The sequence below is a fragment of the Salminus brasiliensis genome, chromosome 25 (genome assembly GCF_030463535.1).
Source record: "Salminus brasiliensis chromosome 25, fSalBra1.hap2, whole genome shotgun sequence".
NCBI lineage: Eukaryota > Metazoa > Chordata > Actinopteri > Characiformes > Bryconidae > Salminus > Salminus brasiliensis.
Window position 1 is genome coordinate 26,118,785 of NC_132902.1, and position 17,315 is coordinate 26,136,099.

Consider the following 17,315-nt stretch of genomic DNA (forward strand, 5'->3'; position numbering starts at 1 on the left):
AAAGGGATGGGTATGGGCAGAAGGATGCACTTTAAATGGGTATGGGTGTATATGTGTATGGATGGGGTCTATATCAGCAAAAAAATAAAATTCTTTGCTGTTGTGCAGACGTATCGATGATGACATGGGCCGTACACATGAGCTGGAGCATTCGGCCATCAAGTGCATGCGGGGCATCCTCTACTGCTACATGCGGCAGTCTGACAAGGTGAGTATATATGTGTGTGTGTGTGTGTGTGTGTGTGTGTGTGTGTGAGAGAGAGAGATAAAGTGTGTATGTGTGTATTGTGTAACAGCTTCAGGAATGGATTAGTGCCGTTATCATTTATCACTTTCATTTTGACAGCAGTGGCTGTTGCCTATTGTTCTACTCCAGTCCTGGTGAATAAGCGCCGCTCTGCTCGGCTGTTCTGAGCTCAGACAGTAGGAGCTTGGTGGGACCATGTGTCTGATTAAAGGCCCCTTAAAATTAGAAGCATGTGAAGATAAGCAGGTTGCTGCATATGTTCCTTTATACTCCGTTGTGCTTTTGTGAATGCGTTCAGTGTTGTGTTAAAATCTGCGCGGGCTCCCTGCCCAGTCTGCTGGTCGGCGGGGGGTGTTTGAAGTGTTTCAGTGAGTCCAAAATATTTAATATACCTTGTTAAAAGAAGTCCGTATTGAGTTGAAATGGCTTTAATTGCAAATTCTGCGTTTAATTAGTAGTCGTACTGTTTGGTGAGCACATGGGGGTTTCTTTGGTGCACCTCACTGACAGTAATTAATGGAAAACCCATATGGTGCACTGATATATTTTGTAATTAAGTGGAGCTCGTTTAATAGTGGGAGGTAGTTTTACTGAAATTCATTAAGGAATCAAAAAACACTATTATTTGGAATCATGTTTTAATGTTTTAACAAGCAGGTTTACCTCCCACACTATCACACTTATCTCTGTGAAATTACACTATATATTACAGTATATACACCAATCAGCCATAACAATAAAACCACTGACGGATGAAGTGAAGAACACTGATGATCTGGGTCCAGTGGCTCCTGTCTGTCAAGGGGTGAATCTATATATTAGGCAGTGAGTGAACAGTCAGTTCTTAAAGGTGTAGAAGAACCAAACTGTGATGTTCTAGATAATCAACTGGGTCAGAACATTATCTCCAGAACATTAGGCAGGTCTTGTGGGGTGTTCCCAGTATGCAGTGGTCACTACCTACCAAAAGAGCTCTGACCGGTGAACCAGCGCCAGGGTCATGGGTGCCCAGAGCTCATTGTTGCTCATGGGTGTCCCACCTCACCTCACAACCTACAGGACTTGTCTTGAAGGGTGCAGGGCTTGAAGGCTCAGAGCAGTTTTGGCGGCACCTTTGCGGGTGACCTACTTAATATTAGGCAGGTGGTTTTAATGATATGGCTGATCGGTGGAACTGCTGTCTGTAACTAGAGACTGCAGTTCCAGTTTTGTCCATGGGTTCCATGTTGCCCATCAATGATGCACATCAGGGTCCCACCATGGTCAGTAATGGGACCAGGTTGGGTTGAACATGGGCCCCATCTGGGTTGGACATTTTGGCCCCATGTGAGATTAAGGTGGGCTGTAACGATGGTGCACATTTGGGGAATCCCAGCTGGGTCCCCGTAATAAAACATATGTACAAACCCACTCAGAACCCATGCCCACCTGGAACCCACCTAGTCAATGTTGTTGCCCCAGCCCCACATGACCATGCCGGCTGGGTTGCTAAGGTGTTGCTATGGCATGTATGTTTGCTGCAAAGGCATTGCTATGGAACAATGGCTGTTAGTGCCAAGCAACCATCGGAGGTCTGAGGTTCGAAAGGAAGCTCATAGCAATCATACTTTGTGTTATGTAGTTCTATCATGATGAGAGAGGGGTCAAATTATTGGGAAAACCCAATTAAAAAAATACACACACACACACGCACACACACACACAGGCCCACCTTTAATGATCAGTAACCCTAACCTTAACCCTATCCCCTAACCCTAACCCTAATCCTATCCCCTAACCCTAACCGCAACCCTAACCGCAACCCTAACCGCAACCCTAACCCTAATCCTATCCCTAACCCTATCCCCTAACCCTAACCCTATGCACTAACCCTATGCACTAACCCTAACCCTATCCCCTAACCCTATCCCCTATCCCCTAACCCTATCCCCTAACCTTTAACTTTAACCTTAACCCTCTTAAGTCCACCTTTAATGATCAGTAACTGTCACTGTGGAGATACTGGACCATAGTCCAGTAGAAAAAGAGAGGTAAAGAGGACTAGAGTCATTAGGCATGCTTCCCCTTGAGGTTGTACTGGGTGTAATGATCAGGCTTTGGGATTAGTCAGCAGTTGAACCCCACCAGTCCTGCTGGGGGTAGTGCTTTCTTTATGAAGCATTAGGCTAATAAGCCTGCTAAAGAACAAAACACACACGTTCAGAGCTGCGTACACCATGCGTACTGCGCTTGTTAAAATAATTCTTAATTACAAGCCTATACAATATAGCAAGTGTTCCTTAGGCGCTAACTATTCTCCTCTCTCTCACACACACACACACACACACACACACAGCTCTGTGTAATCAAGCCACTTTTTTCCTTTGAAATTGTTCCGTTTCATTTACTCCTGACCGCCAAGACCTAATTTGGGAGAAAGCTTTTCCATGTCTTAATTAGAATGCACCGTTTATACAGTTAATTACACAGTGCAGCGCTCATTAGCATCTGTCTCTGCCGCTCACAAAGAACATGGCAGCTTTTTAAGGCAGCGGCTAAGTGCTTCTGCTAGCTGGTTAGCGTTAGATCATCCGCTTCTCAGGTGCACTTAAAAACGCCGGATAGTCCAGAGGACCGCTCGCGCCCAGGCCGAAGGATGCAAGCTGAACTCAGCCCAGAACTGTCTGGGTTGGAAATCTCAACCACACTATATGGACAAAAGTATTAGGACACCTGCTCATTATTCATTATTTCTGCTGAAATTAAGAGGATTAAAAAGAGCTGATCCTGTTTTTGTTGGAGTAACTGTCTCTACTGTCCAGGGATTTTAGATTTTGGAGGAGCATTGCTGTGAGGATTTGATTGAAGTCAGGACAAGAGGGTTAGTGAGGTCAGGGTGATGGATGATGATCATCACCCCACCTCATCCATCCCCAACTGCCTAAAAGGAGCACCACCATCATTCCAGAGAGAACAGTCCACACCCACTGCTCCACAGCTCATGGGGACAGTGGTGGCTCAGTGGTTAGAGCACAGGGCTATTGAGGACAGGGTTGTGGGTTTGACCCAGACTCTGCAAGCTGTCACTGTGTGTGTTAGCTCACTAGTGTGTGTGTGTGTGTGTGTGTGTGTGTGTGTGTGTGTGTGTGTTCACTGCACAGATGAGTTAAAGGCCTAATTCCACCATTACCAAACAGTAATGGTGAATGTAGTTGTCTTGTCTCGTTACGTCATGTCATGTCAATGCTGGGGGGGCTTTAGACCCCCCTACAGGCCACGCCTGGCATTAGGCAGCATGGTGCCAATAGCTTCAGCATGTTTATCTGCTCCAGAGAGTCCTATTCTATTCTACTGGCAGTACTTGTCTACTACAGGGACTAAACACTGCTCATTTGTGTCAGATGAAGGGGTGTCCACAAACATTTGGACATGTAGTGTATGTTCATTTTATTAAAATGCAATTTATTCAAAATAATGAGTCATTGTTATATAAGTGTGCTGAACCTTCAGCCTTGAGGTTCTCTAGGAACCCTGTTGTCATGACTGTAATTCAATTCATGGATGTATAATATTTAATAAAAAGTAATTTAATAAGACAAAGCAAAAAATCTCACAAACACTTAAAATACTCAAAACATGATAAATATGACAATAAGCGGCAAACAAACAACTCGAGTTTCTCATTTTCTCAGGGACGCTGTACCTGAACAGATGCGTGTTGTTGTCATGGCAATGCAAACGAATTTATAGAACAGAATAATTGATTTCTATGATAATTAACCGAAAACAATTAATTGATGCATTTATAATTGCATTGATAATATCAAGAGAAACTGTGTATATGCTGACATGGTAGTCTAGCTCAGTGTATGTAAGCAAATGTTTTTATATACCCAATTATAGGTTATACCCAAACCAATAATAATGCTAATAATAATGCTAATAATAATGCTAATAATAATAATAATAATAATAATAATAATGACGTGGTGACCACTGGTCCAAGTGTCTTTAATTTTCTTGCTTCACTGGTTTAACTTTGCTGCAGACAGTGGTGATGAACAGGTGTTGGGAATGTCACCTCTCTGCCGTGCAGGTGTCTTTATCCCTCTTTTTTCACCTCTGCTCCCGCGAGCGAGGGATTTAGACCTGCGGTGAGATCGGACCTGCTGTTAAACAGCCTGCTGACAGGAGTGAGGAATTAAAAAGGTGGAGCAGGATGTATCTGGGACAGAGGGATGCCTTACATGACCCAGAGAGAGAGAAAGAGAGAGAGGGAGAGAAAAAGTGACAGACAGAGAGAAGAGAGTGCAAAAATGGGCCACTTATTTTTAACACTTTAAATATGCTAGAGGGGTGTGTGTGTGTGTGTGTGTGTGTGTGTGTGTGTGTGTGTGTGTGTGTGTGTGTGTGTGTGTGTGTTGCCATCCGTATGGAAAGGTGACACCGATTTGAGCGGCAGTGTGTAGTGGACAGTCAGTCACTGAGCCACTTAAGCCTGGCCTAACGCAGGGTTTTGTGGGGGGGGGCACTGATAAAGGCAGGGGGGGTTCTCTGATATGTGTGTTTACATTTGCACGTCATTTAGAGCCGTTTATCTGGGCTGTTGGTATGCTTTAGCCTGTGAAACACTATATTTTATCATAATTAATTGATTATTAGGGTTAATAATCACTTTTCATCACTTTTGCATCATCCAACATCCTGACCTCTCTAATGCTCTTGGCGCTGAATACAATCAAATCCTCACAGCAAAGCTCCTCCTCCAAAATGTAGTAGAAAGTCTTCTTCCCTGGACAGTAGAGACAGTTACTCCAACAGGAAAAAGCAAGATCAGCTCTTTTAATCCCCCTGATTTTAGAAGAAACAATGAATAATGAGCAGGTGTCCCAATACTTTTGTCAATACGGTGTAGATTCATTAGATTCATTGTATTGAAACACTGGTGGTGATGAAAACCAGAGGTCGCCTTGACTACAACACAAATATGTGTCTTCTGAGTGTTATATGGTAAAACGGTGGCATTTGGTGCCTCTATTTGTTCGTACGACGCCCTGCATGTATCCCTCCGCCATGAATATATTTTACAAGCAGGTTCTAGAGCCAGACTCTTCTCAGAACTCTGGTAAAACTGTGTCTTCATCACCATTAGGGGGAAGAACTTTAACAGATTGTGCAGATTTTTGGAAGTCCAATTAAATACAGATAGAGGCTGAGCATGGTCTGGACCGAGAACGCCCGTCCACTCTCGCAAGTGGATGTTCCAGCAAGCACGATTCAGAACTCCAGGCTCTAATGCGCTCTGATTAACTGTTGAGGGAAACATCAGCAGAATATGTGGAGATGTCTGGTCTGTTTAAGGAGCCTTTAACTAAAAAAGACATGTAGGACATCTGTCCAGAAAGGCTAAACCTGCCATAACCGATAAGACTGTGGCGTTTATAAATAGTCTTTGCGGAGTAAGCAGCTGTAATATCGCCTCTAGTCCACCCGGCTTCTGGTGTTCAGCAGCCGATTCTGCGGCAGTGTGGCTGATGTGGCTAAGAAGCCGTGCGAGCTTAAAAGCTACAGTGACCCTATTTTGGTTTCCTACAAAGAGGACACTGGGGACGCACAGACGTCCACCCCGGTTGGGATGTTGTGGCTGGGGGGGCTTCAGGTGGGCACAAGTTGTAGGACAGTGCCATCACAGTGCGTGAGACAGAGAGAGAGAGAAAGGCAAAGCTACATTGTATTGACAAAAGTATTGGGACACCTGCTCATTTATTGTTTCTTTCAAAATCAAGGAGTTGATCTTGCTTTTGTTGGAGTAACTGACTACATTGCTACCAGAGGAGCATTGCTGTGAGGATTTGATTGCATTCAGCGACAAGAGGGTTAGGTTTAGGGTTAGGGTAAGATTAGAGGTCAGGATGTTGGAGGAGGAGGAGGATGATGATGATAATCACCACCCCCCCACCTTATTATCCACAACTCATCCCAAAAGTACTGGATGGAGCTCCACCACCACCATCATTCCAGAGAACACAGTTCCACTTCCACTGCTCCACAGCTCCTCAATGCTGGGGGGCTTTATACCCCTCTAGCCCACGCCTGGCATTAGGCAGCATGGAGACAATGGGTCCATTACTGATTATGTGCTCCAGGGAGTCCTATTCTATTGGCAGAATTGCTCTATAAGGACTAGACAAGCTGTGTGTGTGCATTTGCACATCTGTATCAGCAATAGGTGCTTATTAAAGTAGCTGAATGCATTGATGGATTGATTTGATTATCGATTATGAAGCAGGTGCAGGTACATTTAGACCAATAGTCTAAACCCAGCCGCACCTGTTAGCTACTGCAGCTGCAGTGCACAGCCTAGCAAGGAACTCCAGACTGTGAGTGTGTGTGTGTTTGCTGGTGTTTAACTGCAGTGTGAGGAAGAGGAGGAGGAGGAGGAGGTGGAGGTGGAGGTGGAGATGTGTGGAATATCAATAGCCGCTCCTCCCTCACTTTCCTTACTGAGGATTAAAAGAACAGATAGCTCAGTAAGACCGAGCCTCAGATACATATTTAATATGCAGCCTCTCTCTCTCTCTCTCTCTCTCTCTCTCTCTCGCTCTCTTGCTCTCTCTCTCTCGCTCTCTCTCTCTCTCTCTCTCTCTCTCTCTCTCTCTCTCTCTCTCTCTCTCTCTCTCTCTCTCTCTCGCGCTCTCTCTCTCTCTCTCTCTCTCTCTTTCTCTCTCTCTCTCTCTCTCTCTCTCTCTCTCTCTGTCTCTCTCTCTTGCTCTCTCTCTCTCTCTCTTTCTCTCTCAGGTGGAGCGGTTCAAGCAGGACCCGAGTCCGTACACATGTCTGCACTCAGTGTTCAACGTGCACACAGGAGACGAGATCTACCCGTATGAGCAGTACAGCCACCTGCAGGTACCTTCTCAACTGCTTTGTGTCCAAAAAAGTATGCGGACACCTGCTGCTTCAGCAGGTCTTCTGGAATCAGGGGTAATAATTGAAGTTGTGTGGTTGGTGTGGCACAACAGATAACACCACCACATGCCAGTGAGCTACCTCGCCATGTGGAAGACTGGGGTTCGATTCCCGGTCTGGGTGACTTTGCTGCGCTACACCAATAAGAGTCCTTGGGCAAGACTCCTAACGCCACCACACTGGCCCACCTCTGTAATACGAGTGACCTTGTAAGTTGCTCTGGATAAGAGCGTCAGCTAAATACCATAAATGTAATGGAAATGTAATGTAATTGAGCCTTAATTAGAACTACTCCCCCTCTTTGCTTCAGTTATAGCCTTTATCTGATCTACATATCTAATGGTTCTCATTCTGACGTCATTTTAAAAATAGAAGTTGAGAGAGTTGCTTATTTCTAGATGATTTCTAGATTTACTTGTTTTAAGTGATTTTATCAAATGAAATTAAATTGAAATTAATGTGTAATTAATTGTCTTGCTTTAAAATTAAGCGCTGATTGATTCACTGAAGATTAATTAAATAGTATTAATCTTAATTACTTAAAATTACCTGTACAGAATGTCTGGAAACAGGTGAAATCTTACTCAATTCTGTTTTACCTGTCTTAAAATGAGGCATCTTTGATATTTAGACTGCATTTACGATGTAGTTCAGATGATTTTCTCAGTGTATATGCTTTGAAACATTGCTGTGAAGTGGATTTGATTGCATTCAGCCCCTACAAGAGCATCAGTGGGGTCGGATACAGATGTAGGATAGTATTTGTTGGGTCTGACACTTCAGCTCGTCCCGAAGATACTGAATGGAGCTCCATCATCATCATCATCATCATCGTCGTCGTCATCACTCCAGAGAACCCCCTCAGCCCAATCCTGGGGGGCTTTAAACCCCTCCAGCTCACTCTCAGCATTGGCCTCAACAGTGACCTTCGAGTCCTTAGAGTCTCCAGAGCATTCTGTTTTAGTGGTCAGTGCTTTTCACAGACCACTATAGAGGTCACCCCCTCGTTAGAAAGAGTGTCTGGACACTTTTGGACACTTTAAGTGCATCTACTCTTAGTACAGTCACGCAGTTTTTCTCCAAATGTTTAGAAAGAGTGATTAGATAAAGGTCATGGCATAAGTGAGATGGTAATGATTCACTCCGTGTCTGCTGGAGGTGGTTTCTCCGGGTCGGCCCCGTCTCGTTATATATTATAGATTAGCTCCACTGAGTGCTGCAGTGAATTTAGCGCTATTGGCAGGCTGCCTGTTTACTGCATGTGTACAGCACTGACACCCACCGCTAATCAATTCTGCACGACTGCATCACTTAAGTATGAGAAAGGGCAGGCGTTCAGGGAAACCGCTTCAGATTAGCTCTGATGCCCAACACTCAAATCCTTCCATTTCTGCTTCCTGTACAGACTTATCAGGAATGCGGTGAATGCAGATGTGAGGACAGCTGTGCTTAAAGCGGGAGTCTGATCACCAAAGTTCTTCATCATGTTTCAAATATCGTCAATTAGCCAATTAGGCTAATGTAGCTAACGGTAAAATATAGGCGAATACCCCACCAGTTAGCATTGTTATTTATGTACACTACATGTCCAAATGTTTGTGGACACCCCTTCTAAAGAATGCATTCCGCTGACAGATGTGCAGATGTGCAAATGCACACACACAGCTTTTCTAGTCCCTGTAGAGAAGTAGTACTGCCAATAGAATAGGACTCTCTGGAGCAGGTCAACATCATGACCCTATCGGCACCATGCTGCCTAATGTCAGGCGTGGGCTAGAGGGGTGTAAAGCCCCCCAGCATTGAGGAGCTGTGGAGCAGTGGAAGAACTGTGTTCTCTGGAATGATGGTGGTGGTGAAGCCCCATCCAATACTTTTGGGATGAGTTGGGGGAGTTGAGGATGATGAGGTAGGGTGCTGTTCGTCTATTCAACGTCCTTACTAATGCTGAATGCAATCAAATCCTCACAGCAATGCTCCTCCTCCAAAATCTAGTAGAAAGTCTTCTTTTCTGGACAGTAGAGACAGTTACTCCAACAGAAGCAGGATCAGCTCTTTTTAATAGCCTTGATTTCAGAGGAAACAATTAAATGAGCAGGTGTCCCAATACTTTTGTCCAAATAGCACAGTTCTTCCACTGCTCCACAGCTCCTCAATGCTGCTGGGGGGGGGGGGGGGGGGGGGGCTTTATACCCCTCTACTAGCCCACGCCTGGCATTAGGCAGCATGTACAGATCTGCATATCTGCAGTGTGTACAAGTTACAGTGGATGAATGCGTCCATTAGAAGGGGTGTCCACAAACATTTGGACATATGGTGTAGCATAGCTCACCACAGCAATAGCAATCAGGAAACTGGAATTGTGTCCATTATCTTGTCCAATAACTCAAGCAACACGGTTTGAGGAGAGTGTGTGATGCCTACAGTGCCTACAGTTAGCATCATGCTAAGGGGTAGGTGGAAGCTTCCATTACTCTGCCACTTTAACCAGACTCTCTCTCTCTCTCTCTCTCTCTCTCTCTCTCTCTCTCTCTCTCTCTCTCTCTCTCTCTCTCTCTCTCTCTCTCTCTCTCCATTGCAGATTGATGCCGTGTCTCTGTTCCTCCTCTACCTGGTGGAGATGATTTGTTCAGGTCTCCAGATCATCTACAACACTGATGAGGTACGGAAAGAAAGACCCTCCTCCCCTCCCTTCTCCAGTTTATGAGAAACACCCTCGTCCATAGAAAGATGACCCACGGGCATTCCAGCACAAATTGGAGCTGTGTGTGTGTGGGGTAATGGTGTTGGTGGCTGCAGCCCAGCCATTGTCACACACTGTAATAGCTGCAAAAGAATAGTCAGTGGGGACGTGACTGCTGCCAGCAAACCATGCTTTACTGCCAACATGCCGCCTTTTCCTCAGCTGCCACTGCCCCGCCTCTCTGTTTTGGCCACGGGCTCGTTCCTAAAGCGTCCGCCCAGGGGAGTACACCACACGGAGATGATATCCCATGTAAAGCTACGCTGTCATTGTAACCCCTGCACCTTTACCTGACAGCAGCCCAGTGTTTAAACGCAGTATCGCATCGAGCCCCAGTGCTTTGAGGATGTCAACACTGGGGGCGTTGCAGTCTGGCAGTTTCACACTGCAGTAACCTTGATAAAAACGGCACGGTGGGTTGATGTCACAGTATAATGCAAGTGGTTATTATATGGGGTGCAGGTGGCAGGCAAATGCAATTTTTTTATTTTGTATTTATTTATTTATTTATTTATTTATTTATTTATTTTTATAAGCTCCCTTATTATAAGAAATGCAAATGGTTTGTTAAGGTCTGGTTCTTTGTGGACTTTTCCAAATGATTCATTTGCAATGCATTAGAATCTCCTATATTATTCAACTTATATAATTTAACTTATTATATTATATATTATATATTATATTTGTATCTGATTTATATCATTTTTCCATTTTCTTTTTCTTATTCTAATGATTTTTCTTGCTGGATTTGCATTGTGTGACTCGTCCTGCAGTTTTTGACACATTGACACCATTCCAATTCCATATATATATATATATACACCTGAGCTTTTGGACCAGCCATCTCTTGGCCAAACATTTTGGTGGGCTTGTTTTTTTGGGGGGTGGGGTGTTTGCACCTGTTTTTAGTGAGCCTCCACAGCGCCCCCACATTATGGCTCTCTTAAATGCACATGAGGGAATGAGCTCATTTCAGCCTAGCACTTAACTCTGACGGGTGAGTAGAAGCTCAATGTAGGGTTTTGAGAAAGGAGATTCTAATAAAGTGGCCAGAGAGTGAAAGCACAAGGTAGGGGTTTCTAATAAAGTGGCCAGAGAGTGAAAGCACAAGGTAGGGGTTTCTAATGAAGTTATTTGGCTGTGTACTAGAATGATTGGACACATCCTGATTTTGAGATACCGTCCACATCTCTAAATACTCGCTGTAGGGGGCGTTACTATTTTCTGGTGGTGCACTATTCTACTGTGCAGCAACACCTGCCACAGCATTCAGCCTCAGAAGCTTTCAGAGGAGCATCTAAACAAGGCTAGCGTTAGATTAGGTCAGTAAGTGGAAGGTCGCAGTGGTGATCCAGGCCCAGTTTTAGAGTGTGTATCTGTAATAGTTGTTTAATCTCTTGCTCCCCGCTCCCCGATGCCCTCGTGGAAACCGCAAGACTTCATTAATTCCATCTTTCATTCCCGGCGCATGCTCTCCGGGAGATTTACTCAGAGCGTCGGCTATAGGATAATTGCAACTTTTATTTATCCGGTGGTGTTTGGCTTTATCTTCAAAACGAGAGTTCCTCTCCACCGTGGAGTTTGAGAGGCAATTACTGTTTACATGTGCTTTGTTTACCGTACCGGCAGCAGCGCCGCACAAACCCAGCCGGCCTTATAAACACGAGCGCGCTGCCAGTGTCGCTTTTATTTGGGGTTTCGTGCTATTTTGCAAGGCAAACCTTAATTGGCGTGTTTAAGCAGTGCCCACTGGGCTGCATAACGCAATTTAAAAAAGCATGGCTGTTAAATCAGCAAAGCAATCCATGCATTTATTAAACAGATAGTAGAACAAATGGAAAGGAAATAGCAGATTTGGTTGGTTATTCCTGCCCGGTGGCTCGCAGTGAATGCTTGTGTGTAATCTCATTAGAGGAACATTGGCTCTTACTCTGGGTGTAGTGTATGTTTGTGGGTATGTTTGTGGATATTGGCCAATTTGTTGGAAACCTCTCCTGTGTAGCTCCACCTTGCTGGAGACTGAAGCCCATCTGTTGATGCACAGTTTGCTCTTGGCTTAATGTTTTTATCTTTTCCGCCTAGCACTGAGCTCTGACGGGTGTGTAGAAGCTTAAGGTAGGTGTTCCTAATAAAGTGGCCAGTGTAGAAGATCAGAGTATGGGTTTCTAATAAAGTGGCCAGTGTAGCGGTTTGAGGTATGGGTTTCTAATAAAGTGGCCAGTGTAGAAGTTTAAGGGTACAGGTTTCTAATAAAGTGGCCAGTGTAGAAGTTTAAGGGTACGGGTTTCTAATAAAGTGGCCAGTGTAGAAGTTTAAGGGTACGGGTTTCTAATAAAGTGGCCAGTGTAGAAGTTTGTGTTATGGGTTTCTAATAAAGTGGCCAGTGTAGAAGTTCAAGGGTACGGGTTTCTAATAAAGTGGCCAGTGTAGAAGTTTGTGTTAGGGGTTTCTAATAAAGTGGCCAGTGTAGAAGTTTGTGTTAGGGGTTTCTAATAAAGTGGCCAGTGTAGAAGTTTAAGGGTACGGGTTTCTAATAAAGTGGCCAGTGTAGAAGTTTAAGGGTACGGGTTTCTAATAAAGTGGCCAGTGTGGAAGATCAGAAAGGCTGAATGTGAGACGGGCTCTGCATGCGGCAGGCGTGGACGTGGGAGCTCTCCTCTGTAAATGAAGGGAGAAGTGAGGAGAACGCCGGAGTTGGAGACTGATTTAACTTTGTTTATGTGTTTGTGTTCAATTACAGTGAAGCAGTGGCTTTGCTCTCCAGTGCTGCTTTCTGTCAGACGGGCCGAGAGAAAATAGAGGCACCCCGGGCCAGAGTGTTCATTAAGAGCCTGTAGAACTCCACACATTAATCATTTTACTCCAACCTAAAATAAAAACCTGTGCATCCCCAGTCTCCGCGCTCCTCCTCCTCCTCCATCTCTCCTCATCTCCCTCTCCTTTTCCTCTCTGCCCCATTTTAGCGTGCTTTAGGGGCTCTCTGCTCTCCCCGTGTTAAATTAAAGCCCGTGTCAGTCATTGCTCCCCTGGCGCATGCTCATTTCCCCACTTTCACCCCCTAAAGTCATCATTCTTTTTGCTGCTTGTTTTTCCTGTGGCCTGTTTCCACCATGACAGAGGTGGTGGTGGTGGTGGTGGTGGAGGAACGGGTTGGGGAGGGGGGTGTATTCCTCCCATGTTGCTTTTGGCTTCCAGCGGCACCGGTACCACCCACCCATATGAGTGATGAATTACTGGAGTTTCTGGAAGACGGTGCTGTAGATCATTACTCATGTCTGATTCTTATGGGTAAATAAGGCGATGGTGAGAACACCCCGCAGGAGTGGAAACGTATAGGCTAATGCAATAAAGTGGATATGGTGTGTGTATGCAGATATAGTTTATTCAGTGTATATTTAAATATTATACATTTTTAAATGTAGTTTTTAATATTAGTAGGAAAAAAAACAGTTATTGGAATGTAATTAATTTTGTAGTTAATCATTTTATCAGTACCTAATGAATGAAGTCATATGTGTGTGTGTGTGTGTGTGTGTGTGTGTGTGTGTATATATATTAAATTATGTATTTATTTATTTTTCCTGGAGAATATATTGCATTGTAATTTTTAATAGTTTCCTATTTTCCTACTAATTAGTTCAAACCTGTTAAGATGCACAGAAACACAGACTGGGCATCATTAATTTGGTCTACTTATTTTTATACGTAGAATGAAATTATTTAATGTGATGGTTATAGATCATAAATTATGTATGGATCATTGGTGTATTTAAATAATCTAAAATAAATAATAAATAAAAAAATAGAATAGATTTTCAGTGGAAGTTAATGTCAGATTTTATTCCGGGTCATTTTGGAGCATTTCTATTGATCCATTCATCATGAAATTCTGATACCATATAAAAAATGGCAGCAAATAGTAGTAATAATAATAATAAACAAAATAAACTATTTAAATTCTGATACAATATAAAAAAATGTTAGAAAATAACTACTACCACTACTACTACTACTACTAATAATAAACAAAAACAATTTAAATTCTGATACAATATAAAAAATGTCAGCAAATTAATAATAATAATAATAAACAAAAAAAGACAATATAAAAATGTCAGCAAATGCATAATAATTATTATTATTCATTTGCTGACATTTTTTATATTGTATCAGAATTTCAGTAGTTTTTTTGTTCGTTATTATTATTGTTATTATTATTATTATTATTATTATTATGATGTATTGTTTATTTTGTTGGATTCACACTGTAAAACGATTCAAATTAAGTATAGTTAAAGTTCTGATTTGGGGTGTGTGTGTGTGTGTGTGTGTGTGTGTGTGTGTGTGTGTGTGTGTGTGTGTGTGTGTGTGTGTGTGTGTGTGTGTGTGTGTGTGTGTGTGTGTGTGTGTGTGTGTGTGTGTGTAGGTGTCCTTCATCCAGAACTTGGTGTTTTGTGTGGAGAGGGCGTATCGAGTACCGGACTTTGGGATGTGGGAGAGAGGGAGTAAATACAACAACGGCAGCACTGAGCTCCACTCCAGGTCAGTCTCACACATCTGCTCCGTTCAGAAATATAAATAAAATTATTATTTTAAAACTTTATTTATATTTTATTTTATTTTATTTTATTTATTTATTTATTTATTTATTTATACGTTTTATTAGAAGAAGAGGGTGGGTGGTGGCAGACCCTCAAAAAAACCCTTCTTTTTCACTTCTTTTTCCTCCTGACTTCTGAGATTATATTGGTTCAATAAGGGTTTAATGTACAAATATTTTATTCTGAGTCATTTTCTGTTGGTCTATTAATCATGAAATTCTGATATGGCTCAAAAAAACAACAGCAGCCAGATTCACATTCTGGAGAAAAGTGATAAGTGCAGAGGTAAAAGTACGCTAGGTGGGCCATAACCTGGAAAAGTCTAGAAGCAGCTCTCTACAGAAGGTGATATTCCAGTTTCTTCTCCACTGGACCAAACAATAACAGAAGATACTCGTCCACACTTACAGAGGTTCATATCAGCCCAGGCCAGAAGCCACCCTCCTCGCTGGTCTCGGCTCATTTTTAGAAAATAGATTTATAACGTTCTATTTAACAGAGCGCAGTAAAGAAACGCCACACCAGCACGGCTGCAGACCCTCCGTCCAGCAGAGCTCTGTGCCAAGCTTCCCCCCATCAACCTGTTTCTTATCTCCAAAACACATAGCATCTCCTCCGAGAGGCAATTAGAGTATCGACTCCTTCAGTCAGCTTTAAAAGCCCAAAGAAAATATCACATTTAGCATTTCAGGGAATGAGTCAGAGGAGCCTTTCAGGAACAAAGAGCTTGACGCAAGGCAATTTAGCAGACTATTACTTACTTTGTGTTAAAGTCACTTTTAAGTCTATTGAAAGGGTGATAAATCAGGACCAGCGTTGCACTGGGCTGTGCTTTAACAGCTCTTGTCACTTGTATATATAAAGCAATTTCACAAATAAGTATATTAGTCAATACAGATGCATCCTTTACTGAGCTGCTTTAATCTAATTAGAAACCTCCAGAACAAATAAACCACCTAAATATCAGTGCAGATATTCCAGAATGATGCTTTCCACCTCGTATTATTATTATTATTTTACAGTGTCTCGCAAAACCCCTTAAAATCATTAGATTCTGCATTGAGAATGACACTTCCACAGAGTGTTCCTGCCAGGACTTTTATTGCAAACCAGTCTGCTGTCAGATATCTGCTGGTTTTCTGCCTCTCAGCACATTTAAGAAAAAAAAATGCACACCAGTAGGGCAGATAACAAGTCGGGGTGGGCGGGGCTTAGTGAGAAGTGGGCGAGGCAGAAAATAGCCAATGTAGGGTCAACGCTTGGAAGGTTGCTTGCCGCCCACCACAACATAATAATACTCATAGCAGTGGATTTCATCAGTGAGGCGGCGTTATAGACGCAAACTAAATTCTCAACCTCCAGGGGGCGCACTAGCTAGGCACAAATTTGTCAGGCAAGCTGGGAATCCAGCGGGAAATTCTGCACTGGAAGCTCAGTGAAGGCGGTCTGAGATACTGCGCATGGTCTGGAAGAAGTGGGTGGGTCTACTAAATGGGTAGGCAGGGTTATGCAGTGGTCAGTACCTACCAAAAGTGCTCCAAGAAAGGACAACCGGTGAACCAGCAGCAGGGTCACGGGCGGCCATAGCTCATTGATGCTCATGGAGGCCCCGCCCACCTCACAGCTTCCAGGACTGTATGGAGAATCTGCAGCTAATCTTAGTTAGTCTTGGTGCCAGATACCACAGCAGGACACCTTCAGAGGTCTTGTGGAGTCCATGCCTCGATGGTTTAGAGCTGGTCAGGTGGCCTGAGGGAGGATGGGGACCTTCTCCTCCTACACTATGTTAAGCTGCTCTTGTAGGTGAATGAAGGCGAGGCTTGCTTCCTGGCTGTGGCGAGAGAGTGAGAGAGTGGGCAGGAGGCCAGAGAGAGGAGGTGATAAATGCTTTCCTGCATTAGTCTTAAATCATCATCCTCCAGACTCGAACAAAGAAAATGAAAGTCATTTTGCTGCTGTGTGAGTCATCACTTTCAGATTACACTGAAACCGTGCCAGATTTCTCCGAGTGAGAGCCGTGAGCTTCAGGGGCCTTTCAGCAGCTCGCACTCGTCCCAGAAAAGAAGACACGAGTTGAATTTTAACTCGCCGAGGTTCATCCAGCTCCACTGAGGAATACTGATTCTCCTTCTTTCCTATTCGTTCCTTTATCCACTGAATCAGACCCCCCCCCCCCTCCTTTTTACCTTTATTTATTTCTGCAAATGCAACGTATTCAATCAGCAGCTGGCAGCGCTCGCCTTTACGTCCGTGGAAGTTTGCTCTCCGTCCCGACACAAAATCAATAGCGCCTCAGCAGAAGCTCTGGCGCTCGATTGTGGTCATAGCTGCTGCTGTGTGTGTGGGCCGGTTAGGACAGCGATGGTCTGACGTGGCAGTGGGGGGGCAGCGTGATTTATTGATCTGAAGGTGGTCAGTGAAAGGTTTTGAAAGGTTCCAATCGATTATCATAATAATCAATCATGCATGAGCTCATTATTTATTTTTATGATTTAATGATCATGATTTTTCACACATGCAGACGTGAGCTATTTTGATGATGCTTGTGGAGCATTTGACATGGGGTACACTATATGTCCAAATGTTTGTGGACACCCCTTTTAATAAATGCATTCAGCTACTTGAAGTTGCACCCATTGCTGAAACAGATATGCCAGTACACACACACAGCTTGTCTAGTCCCTGTAGAGAAGAAGTACTGCCAATAGAATAGGACTCTCTGGAGAAGATAAACATCATGACCCTATTGGCACCGTCCTGCCTAATAATGCCAGGCGTGGGC

General features: G+C 43.6%; 1 protein-coding gene across 3 annotated transcripts in view; it reads left to right on the forward strand.

Annotated features, from left to right (window-relative positions):
• The window catches only part of phkb (phosphorylase kinase, beta), a 124,863-nt gene that overhangs the window by 12,095 nt on the left and 95,453 nt on the right, over positions 1 to 17,315 (forward strand). For all 3 annotated transcript variants that reach the window (XM_072671609.1, XM_072671608.1, XM_072671607.1), the window contains 4 exons: positions 109 to 208; positions 7,025 to 7,132; positions 9,771 to 9,851; positions 14,359 to 14,474. In XM_072671609.1, the coding sequence (XP_072527710.1) occupies positions 109 to 208; positions 7,025 to 7,132; positions 9,771 to 9,851; positions 14,359 to 14,474 (405 nt within the window). The remainder of the gene's footprint in view (positions 1 to 108; positions 209 to 7,024; positions 7,133 to 9,770; positions 9,852 to 14,358; positions 14,475 to 17,315) is intronic.